Raw genomic sequence first — 20,740 nt, 5'->3', positions numbered from 1 at the left:
TTTGATGGTATGTCCCACTGGAACTTGGGGACCTCCAAGTCCATACTCAGCACAGAAATTTCTGTACACTAAACCAGCCACTTGGTTATGCCTCTGTGTACGTTGTCCTGGCTTGCATCTTACACCTTGCTACTATGTGCTGGACTGTTTCAGAGGCATCTTTGCACAGCCTGCACTTTGGGTCCTGTCTATTGTGGTAGACACCTGCCTCTGGACCTTGTGCTTAGAGCCTGTTCTTGTGCTGCAATGATCAGATCCTCTGTGCTGTCCTTCAAGCCCACCTTCTCTTGCCACTGGTAAGACTTCTTGATGTCAAACACTTCCTCTTTCTTTTGATGATTTAGCCCATGGAGGGGCTTGGTCTTCCATGATTTTTCCTCTTCATCCACATCATTCAGTCTTCTGCTGCCTGAGGCACTCTCTTACCAGTTCATTCATTCATCTTTCTGATGTATTTATGGATGCTCCTTGTTTCATCCTGGCTTGTGGTTCTGACACTTGGTAAACCTCAGAGGTGTGATCTACTCACAGATTACTTGCATAAACTTAATGGGGAGCTCAGATTACTTAAAGGTGCACTATGCAAGATTTACAGGATTTATCTATTAGGACAGTGGTTCTCAACCGGGGGGGCGCGCCCCCCTGGTGGGGCGCGGAGGTACTCCAGGGGGGTCGCGAGTAGGCTTCATGTATGGAGGAAAAAAAAAATCTGGGGCTAACAGGCTATAGTAGCTAAGCAGATGCAACACATTTACCCATGTCAAAATGCAGGACATTGGACTATTACATACAAATCAATACTATTATAAAATCTATCATCAATCTATCATAAAATCTTGTGTGTGTGGCCGCATCAGTCGGGGGAACTGTGATATGTTCCCAAGCCTTGCAGACTTTATCAGTAATGCAGGCACTTCCCACGATTTCTCATCTGTCTTTCAAGCAGCGTCAGAGCACCTGTCGGTAATGAGAAAACAGTTTGCGGCATACTTCACAGAGGATTATCGCTCTTTTGCGTGGGTTCGAGATCCATTTGTGTGTACTGCTGACGAACTTCCAGTTGACATGCAGGAACAGCTTATTGAGCTGAAGAGTGACAGTAGACTTAAGGCAGTCTTCACCTCATGCCCTCTTTCGACATTCTGGGCAGCATTGATGCAGGAGTACCCGCAACTGTGTGACGTAGCCTTGAAACTGCTCATCCCATTCGCATCGACCTACTTGTGTGAGGCAGGATTTTCAAAAATGACTGCGCTCAAAACGAAATATCGCAATCGTGCGCAAATTGAGGATGACTTGAGACTGTGCTTGTCAAACATTTCGCCAAGAATTGAGGATCTTTGTAAGGCAAAGCAGGCTCAGGTCTCGCATTAACGCAAATGCGGATCACAAAGGCACAGTAAAAAGTAAAACCTAAATTCACGCCTGGTCCCAATTCCCAATGATATCAATAGCCAGCTAATGATAAGCCTAATAAAATACCTAATAAAAACACTAATAATAATAATAATAATAATAATGATGCCTAATAATAATAATAGCATAATAATAATAATAATAATAATAATAATAATAATAATAATAATAATAATAATAACCAACAACAGCAATAATAATAATAATAATAATAATGCCTGAAAGAACATAAGTCTTGTACTACTGCCAACAGCTTAGTAATGATAATAGGCCATAATAATAATAATAATTATAATAATTATAATTATAATAATGCCCGAAAGCAGATTAGAAATGTGGTGCTACTGCCAATTATAACAATAGCCTAATAATGATAATAGGCCTATGTATTTCTATGGAATGGATAATGCTACTACTGCTGCTATTGCTACTACTACTAATAATAATAATAATGATAATAATAATAATAATAATAATAATCTAGCCCAGGGCTATCTATCTATCTATCTATCTATCTATCTATCTATCTATCTATCGGTCGATATAAGGTGCTGTAGGTCGGGTGGCGTCACTGCGGGTGAGTGTGTTGGGGGGGGGGGGGCGAGAAGAGGGGCCCCCAACTGCAATGAACCAGCTTTGGTGGGGCCCAGGTTGCAAAAGGTTGAGAACCCCTGTATTAGGAGAAATTAAATGTAGTATTCTTAATGTTTTCATTAGTGTATAATAACCTGTAGCTACTAATCATTGTGTTTTCATCAGCTTAGAATAGGCTGTTCATATATCTCCATGCATATGGAGCGGATCCTCTTCCACAGAACCTGTAATGTGCCACCATGTTTCTATAGTAGCCCAGAGTGGACAAACCAAACACTGGCTCTAGAGTGCTGTTCACATTTTGCATTTTTACAAGTGGCAGCTTGAATTCAGCACCAGGAGGAGGAGGATGAAAAAAGTAGATGTCAGTGAAGTTGTATTATTGATTATGTAATTAGTGTGCTTGCTCAAGCACACAAGTTCTTCTTAAGTTTACTTATTCTGCCTTATTCCGACACGTTTTTTGGATCCACTCCTCCTCCTAGGGCGTTCGAGATAGAGACACCGTTCCAACTCTGAGACGTCTGGCTTGAAGTGGTGTAGTGTGCTTGTATACAGCTTTTGGATCAACGTGCCCGTTATCTTGTTCTTGTCATTTTTCTTTTGTTTTTTTTCCCATAGAGAATGAATAGGGCTCATGAATCGAATCATCCTACTCGGACACGCTCCATCGCAGATGCACCAAACCTCATGTGGTACTTCAGGCCAACTCCCTCGACACATACATGCAATCGGTTCTGACCCGCACTCATATTTTTCCTTTCTTTTTGCTCATCCCCTTTTCCTCCTAAGGCTTGCATTGATTTTTGGCCCCATTGAAAATGAATGGTGTTTCAGGAGAAAAACTTTCACTCTCCATCAATTTTTTTAACCAAGTGACCAAACTTCAAGAAACTTCACTTGATGCCTCAGGCCAAGTCCCTGCACAGATCCATCAGCTCATCTGAGACTTGCACTCGTCTTTTCCTTGGTTTCCACGCATCTCTTTTTACCTCCATAGGCTTCCATTGATTTTTGGCCCCATTCAAATGAATGGAGTTTTGCTCAGTAACACTTCACCACACATCCAGCAAACTTCATATGGCACCTCAGGCCAAATCACCTATCACACACATGATATCAGTTCTGACCCGCACTCATCTTTGTCTTGCCTTTCATCCGTCCATTTTTTTCTCCATTTTGCCGCTAATCAATGGAAGCTTGCCTGAGTCATTCCTCCCTTCCCCCATAGGTGATGATGCATTTGGCAAGGATTTGCTCATTTGAGACTTTGACAGCAAATCAACTTCAACTCAATGGCCACTTTATTAGGAATACTTACATGCACACGATAGCAATTAGCATATAAGCATTCACGTGTTACCATGCTAGCTGTTAGCATATTACCCATTACGATATCATGCCTGCTGTTAGCTCGTGAGTTGTTAGCATGTTCACCATTAGCATGTTATCATGAGAGCTGTTAACATGTTAGGATTAGCATGGTAGCATGCAGAGTTTGCATGTTTGCTGTTAGCAAGGTCGCCTGAGCATGTTAGCATGCTAACTGTTAGCATGTCACCCTCAGCATGTTAGCATACTAAAAGTTAACATACTATCCATTAGCATATTAGCCTGTTAGCTGTTAGCATGATAGCTGTCAGCATATTAGCCTTAAAGTGTTAGAATTTTAACAAATAGCATGTTAATCATTAGCATGGTAGAATGCTAGCTGTTAGCATGTTATCTATTAGCATGTTAGCATTAACATGTTAGTATGCTAGCTGTTAGCATGTTAGTATGCTAACTGTTAGCATGCTAGTTGTTAGCATGTTGGCATTAGCATGTTGGCATGCTAGCTTTTAGCACACTAGCATGATAGCTGTTCTGCTACAGCTCAGCAAGCACACTTTGCATTTTCTCTGCGGAAATGCAGCCTAGTTGTTTTTGTAGTTCCAATAAAATGTACTCAGTTTAAGCCTGTTTAATGTAAAGTTTTATTCCTGCACAACTAGCGTTGTCCATGCAAACACCAGAGCAGAGCAGAGCAGCAGTGAGAGCAGCAGTAGTGCAAGTACAACAAAGTAATCTCTGCAAATATATGTGACTTTTTCTACTTCACAAGTTCTCCAGTTTTCACATTGGTGATCTTGATTAAGAGGAATTACTCTCAGTAAGCATTTTGGAAGAAAGAACATTCAGCTAGCAGCTAGAAGCTACCACCAGGATGGATCCATGCTCCCTGCTAGTGGCTACAATAGCTAGCTATTCTGCTAGCTAGTAGCCATTTTCAGGCTGGATCCAGACTCCCTGCTAGCAGCTACCACCAGGCCAGACCCAGGCTCAAAGAAGCTTCATCCAGGTTGGTTCCAGGCATCTAGCTAGCAGTGACCACCAACTAATAATTGGCTTTTTGGCTGGCTGCTAACACCAGGTCCGACCCAGGCCCCCAGCATTTTGCTACCACCAGACTAGCTCTGGGCTACCAGCTAGCAGCTTCAACCAGGATATAAACAACAGCATACACGTCTCCAACCTGACACTGGAAGAAAACAACATGTCACCAAAAAAAGGGAAAAAAGCAAAAGAAGAGGATTTGCAGTTGGCAGCTAACACCTTGTCACCAAAAAGGGGAATGAAAGGAAAGGATGAGGATTTTGTGACTTTATCCCAGGTGTGTGAAATGTTGGAACAACAAAAACTGTTTTATAAAGAGATGTTGGTACAGCAGGAGCAAAACTTTAGGAGCTTTTTAACAATTGTGATGGAGACAAGTAACAAGAGATTGGATGCAATGGGGAGGGAAATGAGTGAATTGCAAGAGAGCCTCCATTACACACAAAAAGATGTTGATGAGCTCCTTGGTAAGGAGAAGAGAACAACCACTAGACTTTCTAAAGTAGACTCAAATCTCTCTGTTGTTGCCAAGAACATCAGTTCATTTTTGCCAAAGATGGACTACTTGGACAGTCAGGTCAGGAAAAACAATATTATGATTGATGGGATCCCTGAGTCTGAGAACGAGAACTGGGCTGAATCAGAAAAGAAGGTGAGGCAGATCTTCGCTGAGAAGCTGAAACTCTCAGGCATGGAGTTTGAACGTATACAGAGGACTGGGACCTCAAATGGAGATAGAGCCAGGCCAATTGTTGCAAGATTTGTGAGTTATAAGGACAAAGTCAGAGTCATGGAGAGAGCGAAAAACCTAAAAGGGACCAATGTCTATATCAATGAGGACTATCCAGAAGAGGTTCGTCAAAAACGCAAAGAACTCATACCAGCTATGAAGGCAGCGCGTGAGCGGGGGGAAATTGCTTTCCTTCGCTATGATAAACTCATCATCCATCCTGCAGCTAAACCTCCAAAAAAAGGAGCTGGAAATGGAAATGTAGTAAAGTTGGGTGGTTCACCTGGGGGTAATGAAGAGAAGTCCGAAGGGTCTGAGGGTTGTAGAACAAACTAAAAATGGTTGGACAAGGTTGTACAAGGTTGGACATTTGCATCTGAGTAAGGAACATGGACACAAACCTTTTAAAACTTCCTAACAAAGGCTTGGTATTTGCTCACATAAATGTATGTAGTATCAGGAACAAAATTCAGGAATTGTACAGCCTAATACAGGTAAACAACATTCATATACTTGCAGTAACTGAGACTCATCTGGACTCTTTTATTCTTGATTCAATGGTTGCATTAGATGGATAATTTTTATTTAGAAAGGATAGAGACAGGTATGGAGGGGGAGTGGCCATTTACATACAAAATTATCTTCCTTCAAAAGTGTGTCAGGAATTTATGTGTAGTAATGTAGAAGCACTGTGGGTACAAATACATTTACCTCACTTGAAACCAGTTTTGGTTGGTTGCTGCTACAGGCCTCCCAGCACAAATTCTCAGTATTTTAATGATGTGTGTGATATGATTGACAGGGTTGCTGACTCAAAGACTGAAATCTATCTGCTTGGGGATATGAATATTGACTGGCTAGATAGTAATTGTTCTTTGAAGAAAAGGTTATCATCTCTGGCTAATGCATGTAATTTGTCACAAATTGTTACTATGCCAACCAGAGTAGTCACTAATTTTGTGGGACATACTTCGTTTACTTGCATAGATCATATTTTCACCAATTCCCCAGAGTTGTGCTCAAAGCCGATTTCTCTACCTGTAGGCTTCAGTGATCATAATATTATAGCTACAGCAAGAAAATTAACGGTACCAAAAACAGGCCCTAAGGTCATATACAAAAGGTCATATAAGGGGTTCATTGAAAATAATTTCTTAGTTGATGTTGGAAGAAGGCGGCACGGTGGTGTAGTGGTTAGCGCTGTCGCCTCACAGCAAGAAGGTCCTGGGTTCGAACCCCGGGTCCGGCGAGGGCCTTTCTGTGTGGAGTTTGCATGTTCTCCCCGTGTCCGCGTGGGTTTCCTCCGGGTGCTCCGGTTTCCCCCACAGTCCAAAGACATGCAGGTTAGGTTAACTGGTGACTCTAAATTGACCGTAGGTGTGAATGTGAGTGTGAATGGTTGTCTGTGTCTATGTGTCAGCCCTGTGATGACCTGGCGACTTGTCCAGGGTGTACCCCGCCTTTCGCCCGTAGTCAGCTGGGATAGGCTCCAGCTTGCCTGCGACCCTGTAGAAGGATAAAGCGGCTAGAGATAATGAGATGAGATGTTGGAAGAATTGATTGGAAAGGTGTGTGCTCAGCTGATGATCCAGACATCTCTTTAAATGAATTTATGAACATTTTTATGAAAATTGTGAACTTACATACTCCTATGAAGAAATTTACAGTGAAGTGTAGAGCTGCCCCTTGGATCGATGAGGGGATGAAATGGTTAATGAAAGAAAGGGATGAAGCTAAAAGAGTGTGGGTTACATTTCGCTTTGCTGAGGACAGACAAACATATTGCACACTGAGAAACAGAGTGACTAAGTTGAACAAAGCTAAGAAGAAGGAACATTACAAACAGCGAATAAGTAATGTAAAACATGATGGTAAACAGCTTTGGAATACTTTAAATGAAATCATGGGAAGAAACAAAAATGGGTGTGCCCCTTATGTAGAGGCCAATGGTGAGTTTATAACAAAGCCTGTAGATATTGCTAATTATTTTAATAACTTTTTTACAAGTAAAGTTCACAAATTAAGGCAGAGTATGCACTGCACTAATTCCAACACTTTTAACTTAATCACTAGTGAAATTATGAAGGATAAGAAATGTAGTTTTAAATTTCAATGTGTTAATGTAGAGGAGGTCAAGAGGCTGTTGGAGTCCCTCCCTGCCTATGGTTCAGCAGGCACTGACAACCTTGATAGCAAGTTAATGAAGCTGGCTGCTAATCACATTTCAGGGCCTATATGTCATATATTAAATAGATGTTTTTTAACTGGAAAGTGTCCTGGGCAGTGGAAGGAGGGTAAGATTATTCCACTGCCTAAGGACAGCAGATCAACGTTCAGTGGACCCAACAGTCGCCCTATAAGTATACTTCCTGTGCTGAGTAAAATTATGGAAAGGATCATTTATGTTCAGATACAGGATTACTTTACTTCCAATAGATTAACCACCAAATACTAGCATGCATATAGGAAAGGATACTCAACTTGTACTGCTCTGACTCAGATGACAGATGATTGGTTAAGGGAGATCGATAACTCTAAGGTAGTGGCTGCTGTTATGTTAGACTTCAGTGATGCTTTTGATGTAATTGATCATGAGTTGTTGATTGGAAAGCTTATATCCTATGGCTTCACACAAAATGCCATTTCCTTGATTAGGAGCTATCTCTGTGCTAGAACACAGAGAGTTTGCTACAATGGCAGCTTATCTAATATCAATAACATAACTTGTGGTGTGCCTCAAGGAAGTTGTCTTGGACCGTTACTCTTCTCTATATTTACTAATGATTTGCCCTCTGCAGTAAAAAAATGCTACTATGGTAATGTATGCTGCTGATTCTACAATGTATTGTGCAGCTAATACTTACTGTATAAAGAACTTAGTGAAGTGATATCGCAAGAACTGGAAACTGTGTATGCATGGATTACATTGAACAAGCTTGTCTTGAATATATCCAAAACTAAGAGTATTTTATTTGGGTCTAGACACAAACTGGCTACTAAGCCAAAGTTGGAGCTATATGTGGCCAAAGACCCCATAGAACAAGTGGAAAAGGTGAAATTGCTGGGCATGGTCATTGACAACCATCTGTCATGGTCAGAACATTTAGATAGAATCATTCAAAAAATGGGCAGTGGTATTCACTATATAAGACAATGTGCACCATATGTGCCATTTAAAATCCTGGAGCAAGTCTGCAAATCTTTAATTTTATCTCATCTGGATTACTGCTCAGTTGTCTGGGCCTCGGCCTCAAAAAAGGATCTGGCAAAACTACAAGTTGTTCAGAACAGAGCTGCTAGGCTTGTCCTAGGATGTTCATCTAGAACTAGCATCCATAAGATGCAGACTACGCTGTCATGGCTCAGCGTTGAGAATAGGCTGGCCCTAAGCACAGTGACATTTCTTAGTGAAACAATGAAAACGTATAGACCTGAGTTTATGATACATCAAGTAGTGTTTTGTAATACAGTTCACAAACATGACACCAGGAAAGCGGGTAAGGGTGACATTGTACAACCAAATCCAATAACTAATTCACTGAAAAGAACTGTGCTTTATAGAGCAATTAAGATATGGAATGAATTGCCACTTGATATTCATCAAGACAAATGCAAAAGATCCTTTAAAAAGAGACTAAAAGTGTATCTTTTGAATGGTTAATATAGGTGTCGGCTTAAGCTGTATAGTTTGTATTTTTATATTGTTTTATTAGGTGTTCAAAGGAGTACTTTAGCAATGTACAGGTGGTAGCATTGCATTTTACTTTTTAAAAATTGAGGTGCATTTTATAACTGTTTGCTACAATTGTTCCTGAACTTCTTAGTAAAAGTATTTTTGTCATGTATTTTGCTATATTAGAACTTTTGAACTTTTAACTTGCACTTAGCATTTTGCAATGCATGCATATCTGTATGTTTCTTAACTGTTGAAATGATGTGATATGTTTTTAATTGGGGACCCCAGGAAGACTAGTGAACTGCTATGGCACAAGCTAATGGGGATCCTTTAATAAAATAAATAAATAAACACCAAATCCACATACCACACTTTTTGTTGTCAGAAAAAAAATTGTAAATTTCAAGTGTTTTGACACCTATAGTGTTTTTATCACCAATTTGTCAGAAGCCCACCGCAAATGATTAGCTTAACAATCAACATATCAGTCACTAAGACGACAAAAAAAAAAAAGGAGCCACATGTACGGCCATGAAACTGCTGGTGTAAAACTGTGGCTTGGCAGACAGATATTATTGCACCTGAACACCACCATTGGATCTAATCCAAGCTTAGGAAGGGCGAGATAAAGTAAGTGTATTCTTTGGTTGCAATCTCACTACTAGATGCCACTAAATCCTACATAGTGCACCTTTAAGAATGTTCCCTGCATAAATATTGATATAACTGTTGGAGTTAAGTTGCCAACTCTGAATATAGTGCTAAATAAATAAACTTCATTTAAATTACAGTACAATAAGAAATAAGTGGAGTACAGTTTTAAACCAATTTCTACACATCTGTAAACTAGAAATGAAATGGTTTACCTGAGGTCAATGATCATAGCATCTGTGTCCACTACTTTATTCCAAACATGTTCAACAATGATCTGAGCAACTGCAGCAACTTCTGGAAAGTCTCCAAACATGTCGAAGCGCATGTAACCAATGTTGTTCTCAAACACATCAGTGTGAAATGAATCTTTAACAAGTGCAACGACTATTTCTGGTGAAGGGCTCTGTAAACATACACAAAAAGTTTTTGAACAATCTACATACACACACACACACACACACACACACACACACACACACTAGTGGGTGAAATTTTAAAAACAAAATCCACTATATCACTTCTTACCATTGGCGGCAGCACAGGGGTGTTGTCTGTAATTTTCAAGCATTTGTCCCCTGAAAGTTTGACAAGATCAGCTGAGAGCTTTGCTTTCAGTTCATCCTTTGAAGAAATCATGCTGTATTCCCCACTGGCCACTAGAGCCTCTAACTTTTCTGCGACATTAGCCCCAATGCTGTCAAAAGCATAGTTTTCTGCAATCAAAGAAGCTGTGGACTTGACAATGGCAGGGATTTCAGCACGAAGGTTAATGATTGCAACTGCAGCATCAATGGCATCTTCTGCATTCACTTCCACATCCGGTGCCACTCCTTTGACTTCCCAACTTTTGCCAGTAATGGGATTGGTGGATTTAGCCACAGGTACAGAAACATAGAAATCAGTATTACCAAGCTTAATCTTGTCAATTTTCACAGATCCCCCAGCTGTATTTTCTCCAACAATGGTGGCTCGTTTTAGGTTTTTCAGGCAGTAAGCAACATCCTCTGCAATTCCAACAGTGTTCTTACTTGTTAGAATGATCAAGGGCTTGGAGGTTCCATACCTTTTTCCCAGTAAGTTGGGCATGGACCAGAGCTCAGTCGTGCTGTTTGAAGGACGATCATACACAGAGTCAATATGGATAAGAGGCTCAGCATCAGTGTAATAGGAGACAATGTAAGGGATGCCAGACAGTTCCCCACTAACAGCATAACGAAGGTCCAGAATCATGGCCGAGGTGGGCAGAACTTTATCCCAGACATGGTGCAGAAGAAGTGGTCCAATCTTCTGAGCAATCTCTTCCCCAATAATGTGTTGAATCTTCAGGTAGGCAATGTCATTTTCAAGGACATCTACATTTACTGTGCCCTTAACCACAGCAGCCAGTTGCTCTGGTGGGATGTCATGAATTCTTGGAGGTGCTGCTGGAACATAATCTGGATCATAGGTGACCTTTATTCTAGGATCACCAATTGTAGTCCTAACCCCATCTGTCAGCATACTGGCAAGTATACTGGTATCTTGGATGCTGAGGATCTCTGTGTTGTTGGTGGCCATACCGATCACTTCTTCCATACCAGACAGTTTTTCTGGAGAGCAGTAGTTATCCACAAGCACTTTAGCCAAATCCGTAACAAGAGTCGGTGAAAAATTACACTGAACATCATTGCTAAAGGCTAGCAGTGTTGCTAACAGTACTAAACCTTGAGCCATGTCTGGTTGGGCTTGGAGACTACAGTGATGTCAGGTCTGCTGAACTTTTCTTCCTGCAGAGAGGTTTGTTTAATGAGATTATTTTTACAGTCAGGTTTTTGTTAGCACACACATAAGAGGCTTTTCCTAGCAATGAACCTTTAATCTCATTACCCCAGTTGCGTCAGTAAGGCATTAACAACTGAACAATATATGGTTATTACATAGCACATGACCCAAAACATCTATAGCAGTAGCTGTTTTCTATAAAGCTGAATGTGGCAATTGAGCTGGCAATTAAATATATAAAGCAACACACATACAAAATACAGTTATAGGTGATAATTCATATTTATTTAAATCCTCCATTAAATACAGTTTGAAACATTTGTACAAACCTACATGTACTGTACTATTTTAGATATATGCAGCCTTATACAATTAACATGCTTGAAAAAACCTTCTAAAGCATTTCCTTTCCTGTCATGTCTGGAATTTTGCTGCAGATATTTTCTGGTTAACATTCAGTGCATCACCAGCGTGAACACGTGGCTCAACTCCAGACACATTCTATACTTTTATGGTTGGGAAATGGGTGCATTATGGATTCTCTCTACAATTTGGTATGTTGTGCTTGAAAGGCAGCCTGCAATTGTCTGGCTAATTGGCTGCTAAACCCATTTCAGAAATTAAAAATTTGTTGGTTCAGTAAATTGTTTTTCAGAGATCTTGTCTCTGAACATCTCTGAAAATTTCCAATATATTTTGCACCAACCTTTGGATGTCAGTCAGAGGAGCTGTTTGATTAATTATTCATTCATTCATTCATTCATTCATTTTCTGCACTGCTTATCTATTGTGGGTCATGGGTAAGCTGGAGCCAATCCCAGCTGACATCAGGAAAGAGACAGGGCACACCCTCGACAGGTTGAGAGTCCATTGCATGGTCAGCACAGAGATAAACAACCATTCACACCTGCAATTACACCTATGGGGAATTTAGAGTAGCCAGATGACCTAATACACATGCCTTTAGGACTATGGGAGAAAACCAAATCACTCAGAGGAAACCCACACATGCACAAAGAGAATATGCAAACTCCACACAGAAAGGCCCAAGTCAAGCACGAGACTTGAACCCAGAACCTTCTTACTGTGAGGCAACAGTGCTAACCACTGCATCACCATGCCACCCCTTGAGTGATTATATTAATCTAAAATACCATGCACTGAGAGGCTCCGGTTGAAATTATGGATTCTCTGAGGTGACTGGCATAATACTATTTTCGTAGGGATGCAGCCCCTCAGAAAATAGTACTATGCCAGTCACCAAAGAGAATCCATGATTACTGGTGCCTCCCAGTGCATGGCATATTAGATTTCTATCCCTCATCAAAAAATTCCAAACTAAAAATGTTAACTGCAAAGAAAAAAATGTTAACTGCTTCTTCTAAATTGAAATTCAGATAGTAACAATGGTTATTTGCAATACAAAAAGGTATTTAAAAGTAAATATTGTTAACTGATGAAATTAAGTTAGTCATGTTTTCATTTGACTTTTCTTACTTATCTAAAACTGTTTGAAGATGACGTTTGTTTGAAAGCAACTACACTGTTGTGCCAGAAAATATCATTCAATCTTTGTAATTTCATAATTTTATGAGTTTTTGATTACTCCAGTATATTAAAACATTTTAGTTAGGGTAGGGCTTGGGGTACTCATCCTCAAGTTCCGCCCTGCAGTCTGGTGGCTTATCCAGCTTCAGATGCACACAAATACATAGCTATAGCATTAACTACATTGTGTAGAATGAGAAGGTCACTGCAGATGATGAATTGGTGCAATTCCTGATACTTTTTCTACAGTGATGAGCTTGACTGGATGCTGAACTGAAATGATTAGATGCTGAACCCATTCAATTGATGTGTACCATACAGGCATTGGCTGGATGAGAGAAGAGACTTTTGAGATTTGTAATGAGTACTCTGTTGATTTAAATGAAAATGTAGGGAGTAAAAAGCAAGTGTTTTTCGTCTTGGAAATGTAATTAAGCAAACATATTTAATTTTAGTCATACTCAATAAAGTATAAATACCCCAAACTCAATTAACAAAGTACAATTATTAAAGTATTTTCCACCCCTAGTTAACAATATGCTTTAGGGAACAGTGGGATAAACAGTATAAATATATTTTAACAGTGGCCATAGGCCAGTACAAAAGCAGGACAGGATTTGGAAATATAAAACTTGATTTAAGTTTGATAATGTTGTACAGTGCCTTCTTACCAGACCCAAAGGGAGAGCTGTAGTTACATTACAGCTTAACACATGATATTTATTGTAGTTGGATTTTTGTTTGATGAATGACTTTGTATCACTCTATTCCTTACAACTAAAATGCATTTAGAAAAACATAAATAAATAAAATAAACTGTCACAGTATTGCTTAGATTTATCAATGCCAGGTGATGTTTTTCAAAATACCAGAAGATTTAGCCAGGAACTGAGAGCCCTTTGTCATTTCAACAATACACAATTATGTAACACCCCTTTGCAAAATATTAATTGGTGGACTGTACTCTTAATCCCGTCTGATCTTTTAATACTCTGTCTCTTATTCAATGCTGTCTGCTGATTCCCCACAGCCAATAGAAAGTCTCACCTTAAGACTTCAGGAGCTTTGACCTATATAGAGATACGTGAGAATAGAAAGGGGGTAACTGCTAAGATGAACCAACAGATACACAATACACTAAATGTTTATTACACTAATATACAGTATTTACAGTATATTCAGTGTAAAAAAAATTATAGACAGATAAGTGTACTATAATGCTTAATATCATCAAAAAACACCAAATAAATTCAACATATAAATAGCAGGTTTGTTTTGTATGTTCTAGTTGTTGAACATGAAAGAACCTGAAAAGAACTTCAGGACAGTTGGATGATTTAAATATATTTTTTATTAAGACATATTTCTTAATAATCAGCATTATATATGATGCAAATACTCAGAGGCAAAATTAGTTCAGTACAGTACACATCATCTTTGTTTGTGTGGGGGGAAAAAAACCCAAAACAACAAAACCCTAAAGTATTCAGCAGAGGGAGCTATTTACATATTATCCAGGGAGCAAAAGTGTTAAGTGTAAAGCCTAAGTACTTTTCATAAAGAGCACACATGCTAGACACAAACACTTTTAGCTGAAAACTGCAGGCAAAATAAATACACACCAACACTTTTCATATGACATAAAGTGACCATATCATTTCATATTATTATGTAATATAAGGTAAGCTATAAATGTTATTTTATATTCTTATGCTTCTTAAAGTTTGTAGTTATGTTTCAAATACAAATTTATGACTAAGTATACACTAAGCATTTTAGCATTCTTGGTTTTAAAAAGCAAGTATTCAGGGATCTTAATAAAAGAAAAACAGCTAAATAAATATACCATCATATACTGGATAATTCATTAGGCAAGACCACACAGTGAGTATCATTGCTGGTTCAATCTTAAGCTTGGGTTGCTGTCTGTCTAAATCTACTGTTTCACATGTTCCCCTGTGTTCATGTGGATTTCCCCCAGGTTATCCTATTTCCTCCCACCTCTTAAAAACATGCCAGTAAGTGGATTACTCTAAATTGCCCCGAGGTATGAATGCATCTGTGACTGTGTGTGCATGGTAGACTGGCATTCCACTTCCTGGGTGTATCCTGGGACAGAATCTGGATCCACCGTGACCCTGACCAGCATACAGAGCTTCATGAAGATAAATTAATGATATCAGATCATGCAAGGAGCAATATTAAGATCAACACCACTGTCTGACCATTTGATGTAACCATTCTATCCATCCATTATCTGTAACTACTTATTCTGTGCAGGGTCGTGGGCAACTTCTCTGACTCTCTCCCCATCACATCTGGTGTTCCCCAAGGGTCTATCCTTGGGCCACTACTTTTTATCATCTTCATGAATGACCTGCCCCTGCAAACACAAAGTAGCTCCACCATGATGTATGCGGACGACACAACTCAGTTAGCCTGTGGGAAAGCATTTGCTGAAGTTGGAACCATGCTCCAAAATGAACTTGTGTCTATAGACATATGGGCAAAAGAAAACAAGATGGCCCTAAACAGCGAAAAGACTAAGGTGATGGTGGTCTACAGTGCCCCAAAGTTGCGCGACATTCACAATTCTGACGCCTCTCTTGAAGTTAATTTTGGTGGACAGACGCTGAAAACCATTTCTTCTTCCAAGTTACTTGGAATTCAAATTGACAACACTCTATCATGGAATAATCATGTGGAGTATATCTCTAAAAAGATACGAAAATGAATTGGACTACTCCGGAGAATAAAACATTTTTTAACATTCAAGGCGAGGAAAACATTTTATGTCTCTTTAATTCAACCAATCATGGACTATTGTGGGACAGTTTGGGGAGATAATTTCCAAAAACACGACAACGCAATGTTAATGTTACAAAAACATGCAGCTCGCATTATATGTGATGTAAGATGGGACCATCCTTCCAGCGAACTGTTTCAAGCCCTAAATATAGAACCTTTTACTGTACGAGTCAGACGTTTGAAATGTCATCTCTTGTTTAAATCTTTAAATGGATTTGCAGTGGATTATCTAAAAGCAAAATTTAAAAAATTTGGGGCAATTCACTCTAAAAATACAAGGTCTTCACAAAGCAACCTGCAGTTGCCAAAAATACAACACTCTTTTGGTGAAAGAACATTCAGTTTCAGTGGTCCAAAGCTCTGGAATGCTTTACCAAGAGACGTTAAAGAGTGTAAATCGCTAGCCTCTTTTGTTGCGGCCCTCAAGAAATTTAAGTTGTAATTTGTAATAATTTTTTCTTAGTTAAAAGTTTTCATGAATTCTAAATTGTAAATTGTAAGTTTTTCTTTTGTAGAGTTTTTTTTTTTAATTTATTCTTTGTTAGTTATTTTAGTTATTTAGAGGGCCACGTGTAAATTATCTATAATGATATTTAGTGTCACCCTTAAATAAAGTTCTTAAATTCAACCTGGAGCCTATCCCAGCTGACTATGGGCAAGAGGCGGGGTACACCTTAGACAAGTCACCAGATCATCACAGGACTGACACATAGAGACAAACAACAATTCACACTCACATTCACACCTACAGTCAATTTAGAGCCACCAATTAACCTAACCTGCATGTCTTTGGACTGTAGGGAAACCAGAGCACCCGGAGGAAATCCACACAGACATGGGGAGAACATACAAACTCCACACAGAAAGGCCCCCGTCAGTCACTGGGCTCAAACCCAGGACCTTCTTGCTGTGAGGTGACAGTGCTAACCACCACACCACCGTGCCATCCTGATGTAACCATATCATGCTGAAATGTAATTTTATTTTTAATTTCATTAAAAAACTAAAAAAAAACTATGGAATGGCATTTGAGACCAATGTTAAATACATAAATATGGCACTATTAATTAAATATTTTTTATTAAGTATTTTAAATTTATTACCAGGATAAACCAGTTACTAAAGATGACTGACTGAATGAATGGCATTTCATTTAAAACCTCCATTAAATACAATAAAAACAAATTACAAGCATACACATAATATACTAGTTCGAAGAAATGAATCCTAAGACATGACCAGTATGATTATGCAGTCAGCTTTTTTCTAACTACCTACAGCCACATTTTGCCACTTTCATCTCCTCATAAAGGTGCCTTACAGTGATAATGCCATTCTCTTGGTACATGACAGTTAAGGGGTCCAGCTTTGTTGGAACACAACATGCTTTGTTGGCCTTTTTTGGATTACTCAGATTCACCAAAGTTTGAATGATGGCATGTTTTGAAGGGGTTACATCATCTGTAAGAGGAAAATTGCACACACCTTTACATTCATAGGCATCGTATTCAGGAGGTGCAACAATCCACTTGTCCCATCCAATATCCTTGAAATTCACTTTAAGTGAGGTTCTCCGACAATAGTTCTTACGTGCGTTTCTCTTTCTTCTATGATGGTGATCCAGGTGGACCTCCCTGTCTTCTAAGGTCTTTATGCTCAATAAAAACTTATTTTCTTCATGAGTTATCATCTCATGTACCTCAGTTTTGGCTTTTCTTTTCTTGTTCTCAAGGTCATTTGAAAAGATGATTAAAACAGGTGAGGTGCTGTCTTTCAAATTCAGGCTGATATTGAAGCCTCCCCCTTGGAATGACCCACAGCCCCGACTTTGAACCTCAACCTCCAATTCACTTGCTCCATGCTGTGAAGGAAGCCAACTCTGGAGGGCACTTGTTACATCAAAAGCCTCCCATGTGTGTTTTGTGTCACTGATGTCCTTCCTGTCCAGTAGGTGTAATATTTCTTGGTTTTTCATGTGTACTACATTATAAATGTTAATGGAAGTAAAACTGTCATCACAGGCTGATTGACCTCTGTGCCACAGCATGAAGAGCTGGAGCTGGACCACAGTGACTTCTTCATAGCTGGGGATTGAAACATTGAATAGAAGCCTGTGTGAAGATTTATCCTCACTGATAACTGACTGGGTCACTTCTGCAAAAGAAATAAACTGATTCAGTTTTGTATTTAATAGCAGTTTACTCTACTTAGCAAGGAATTTCTAACTAGGCACAGAATTCTAACTATAATGAACTGTCACGCATTCAGCAATAGAAATTTCACTTGATATTATAATCTTCAATAAGAGTTATGGCAGTGGTTTGCAATTTGTATTTTCTCAGATCTTCTTATTGAAACCATCAACTCATGATCAAGCTCATCATAAGCTCACTTAAGTGTGACAGAAGAAAACAAAAAACAGACAATGTGCATAACATAGAATTACAGGACTGGGAATAGGGTCCCCTAACATATGAGGTACGGTATACAGTGAAACTGGATTAATGAGTTAAGAAGTCAAAGCACAGAGAGTAATCAAAGAGATTTGTCTCAAAGCATTTTACTTTAGCTCACAAATGTATAAATGTAGTTGTTTTTCGTTAACATATTACTGAATTGACCTTACCCTGTATGACAAAGCTACGAATGACATCAGAATGTGGAACCAAGGACATATCCGAAGCATATTTGTTGTATAGCTCCATCATAAATGGAGGAGGCTGAACCTTCCTCTGTTCCACTGGAACCCCTGACAAGTTCAGCATCTTTAGAAAGTCTTCTTTCAGAGGCTCAAAAAAGCTTTCCAAGTTGTCTTGCCCCTCTAGGTCTTCCTCCAGATTCTGAGCAAACGTCTTGTCTTCTTGCTGAGTGACTTGAGTTATTGATTTTCCCTCACAGAGCCAAACCAAACTGAGGCATAGGTGAAGCAATAAATATTGAAATCCCTGCATTGTTCTCTAGCTCTATGTTTTACATCTGGCTTTCTTTTGAGGAAGAAATGTTGAAATTGGGATTCCTAGTACAAAAGCCCTCTGTTGTGAGTTCACTCTCATACTTGCTCATTAAACAGTGCATGCTTTTGACCACCAAAGTAGCAGTTTGGTCATTCTTATCTGGACAATTGATGTTGTGTTTAAAGGTTTGTTATCATTTGGGGGCTTATGGTTAATGAAGTTTTTGTAAACATCCGACAGACATTTGGGGGCTAATGAGTAAGATTCTTGAAATGCAAGGATACACAAGAATGTTGATCCCCCTCCAGGGTCAGTTGTAGGATTTGAGAGTTTGGTTTCTTGCTTTGATGGCCTCTCTATATTCTATTGTGTGATACATTAAAGTGGCTGAAATGTCATATCCAACAAAATAATTTTACATTCATATTTAATCAAGTGTAAATATCAATAAGTGGTCTGAATCCATTATACTATACGAAATCTCCATACTCTGATTTCATGGTTTTTGGTCAGTTGTTGGGTTAGTGGGATTAAGGACATTGGCCTGTGCACTATCATACCAATTTATGGTTTGTCTCTCAATCACATAATTAGATTGTAAGGATGGGGTCTCTGTTTAAAGGAATGCCCTAGTGAATATAAGGCAAATCTAGGAATAGGCTACAATTACATTACAGGTATTTAGCAGACACTCTTATCCAGTGCAACACACAACATACCCAGAGCATCCTGGGGATCAGTTGGGGGTTAGGTGCTTTGCTTGAGGGCACTTCAGCCATTCCTGCTAGTCCAGGGACTTGAACCAGTGGCCTTTTGATCCCAAAGCTGCTTCTCTAACCATTAGGCCATGGCTTCCCCCAGCAGGCTTTGGGAAGGCAAGATAAAAAAAGTTGCAGGAGAAAGAACAGCCATGTTTATTAATATAAATTTGAGTTGCATGTGTGGTGCCATATGATGTATTTACGATGTTAATTCATTTATCTTCAGTAACTGCCTTATCCTGGTCAGGGTCACTGTGGGTTGGGATTTAGAAACTGTAACTCAACTCTACTATTACAGTGGTGCTTGAAAGTTTGTGAACCCTTTAGAATTTTCTATATTTCTGCATATATATGACCTGAAACATCATCAGATTTTCACACAAGTTCTAAAAGTAGATAAAGAGAACCCAGTTAAACAAATGAAACAAAAATATTATACTTGGTCATTTATTTATTGAGGAAAATGATCCAATATTACATATCTGTGAGTGGCAAAAGTATGTGAACCTCTAGGATTAGCAGTTGTTCTCAATCAATGGGATGACAATCAGGTGTGAGTGAGCACCCTGTTTTATTTAAAGAACAGGGATCTTTCAAAGTCTGATCTTCACAGCACATGTTTGTGGAAGTGTATCATGGCACGAACACAGGAGATTTCTGAGGACCTCAGAAAAAGCGTTGTTGAAGCTCATCAGGCTGGAAAAGGTTACAAAACCATCTCTAAAGAGTTTGGACTCCACCAATCCACAGTCAGACAGATTGTGTACAAATGGAGGAAATTCAAGACGATTGTTACCCTCCCCAGGAGTGGTCGACCAACAAAGATCACTCCGAGAGCAAGGCATGTAATAGTTGGTGAGATCACAAAGGACCCCAGGGTAACTTCTAAGCAACTGAAGGCCTCTCTCACATTGGCTAATGTTAATGTTCATGAGTCCACCATCAGGAGAACACTGAACAACAATGGCGTGCATGGCAGGGTTCCAATGAGAAAGCCACTGCTCTCCAAAAAGAATATTGCTGTTCGTCTGCAGTTTGCTAAAGATCATGGGGATAAGCCAGAAGGCTATTGGAAAAATGTTTTGTGGACGGATGAGACCAAAATAGAAATTTTTGGTTTAAATGAGAAGCATTATGTTTGGAGAAAGGAAAACACTACATCCCAGCATAAGAACCTTATCCCATCTGTGAAATATGGTGGTGGTAGTATCATAGTTTGGGCCTACTTTGCTGCATCTGGGCCAGGACGGCTTGCCATCATTGATGGAACAATGAATTCTAAATTATACCAGCAAATTCTAAAGGAAAATGTCAGGACATCTGTCCATGATCTGAATCTCAAGATAAGGTAGGTCATGCAGCAAGACAACAACCCTAAGCACACAAGTTGTTCTACCAAAGAATGGTTAAAGAAGAATAAAACGAATGTTTTGGAATGGCCAAGTCAAAGTCCTGACCTTAG

The 20,740-nt window shown here is 39.3% G+C and overlaps 2 protein-coding genes across 2 annotated transcripts in view; both read right to left on the bottom strand.

Annotated features, from left to right (window-relative positions):
• The window catches only part of rbp3 (retinol binding protein 3), a 42,831-nt gene extending 31,672 nt beyond the window's left edge, over nucleotides 1-11,159 (bottom strand). The window contains exons 1-2 of the mRNA XM_060938797.1: nucleotides 9,972-11,159; nucleotides 9,659-9,849 (exon numbers count right to left, since the gene is read on the bottom strand). Coding sequence (XP_060794780.1) covers nucleotides 9,659-9,849; nucleotides 9,972-11,159 — 1,379 coding nt within the window. The remainder of the gene's footprint in view (nucleotides 1-9,658; nucleotides 9,850-9,971) is intronic.
• Nucleotides 11,160-16,716: 5,557 nt separating this feature from the next.
• On the bottom strand, nucleotides 16,717-19,061 carry gdf2 (growth differentiation factor 2). Its single transcript, XM_060938796.1, has 2 exons — nucleotides 18,190-19,061; nucleotides 16,717-17,717 (listed from the first exon to the last, which is right to left on the bottom strand). The coding sequence occupies exons 1-2, from the start codon at nucleotides 18,512-18,514 to the stop codon at nucleotides 16,834-16,836; spliced, it is 1,209 nt and encodes a 402-aa protein (XP_060794779.1). The 5' UTR covers nucleotides 18,515-19,061; the 3' UTR covers nucleotides 16,717-16,833.
• Between the last annotated feature and the right edge of the window lie 1,679 nt (nucleotides 19,062-20,740).

This window comes from Neoarius graeffei, chromosome 14 (genome assembly GCF_027579695.1).
Source record: "Neoarius graeffei isolate fNeoGra1 chromosome 14, fNeoGra1.pri, whole genome shotgun sequence".
Lineage (NCBI taxonomy): Eukaryota > Metazoa > Chordata > Actinopteri > Siluriformes > Ariidae > Neoarius > Neoarius graeffei.
This window is presented reverse-complemented; position numbering and strand designations above follow the sequence as displayed.

Bases quoted from the DNA above. Each gene is read 5' to 3' on its own strand.
- gdf2 (XM_060938796.1), bottom strand. From the start codon at position 18,514: ATGCAGGGATTTCAATATTTATTGCTTCACCTATGCCTCAGTTTGGTT. The intron at 17,718-18,189 runs GTAAGGTCAATT...TTTCTTTTGCAG, and splicing joins TCGTAGCTTTGTCATACAGG to AAGTGACCCAGTCAGTTATC.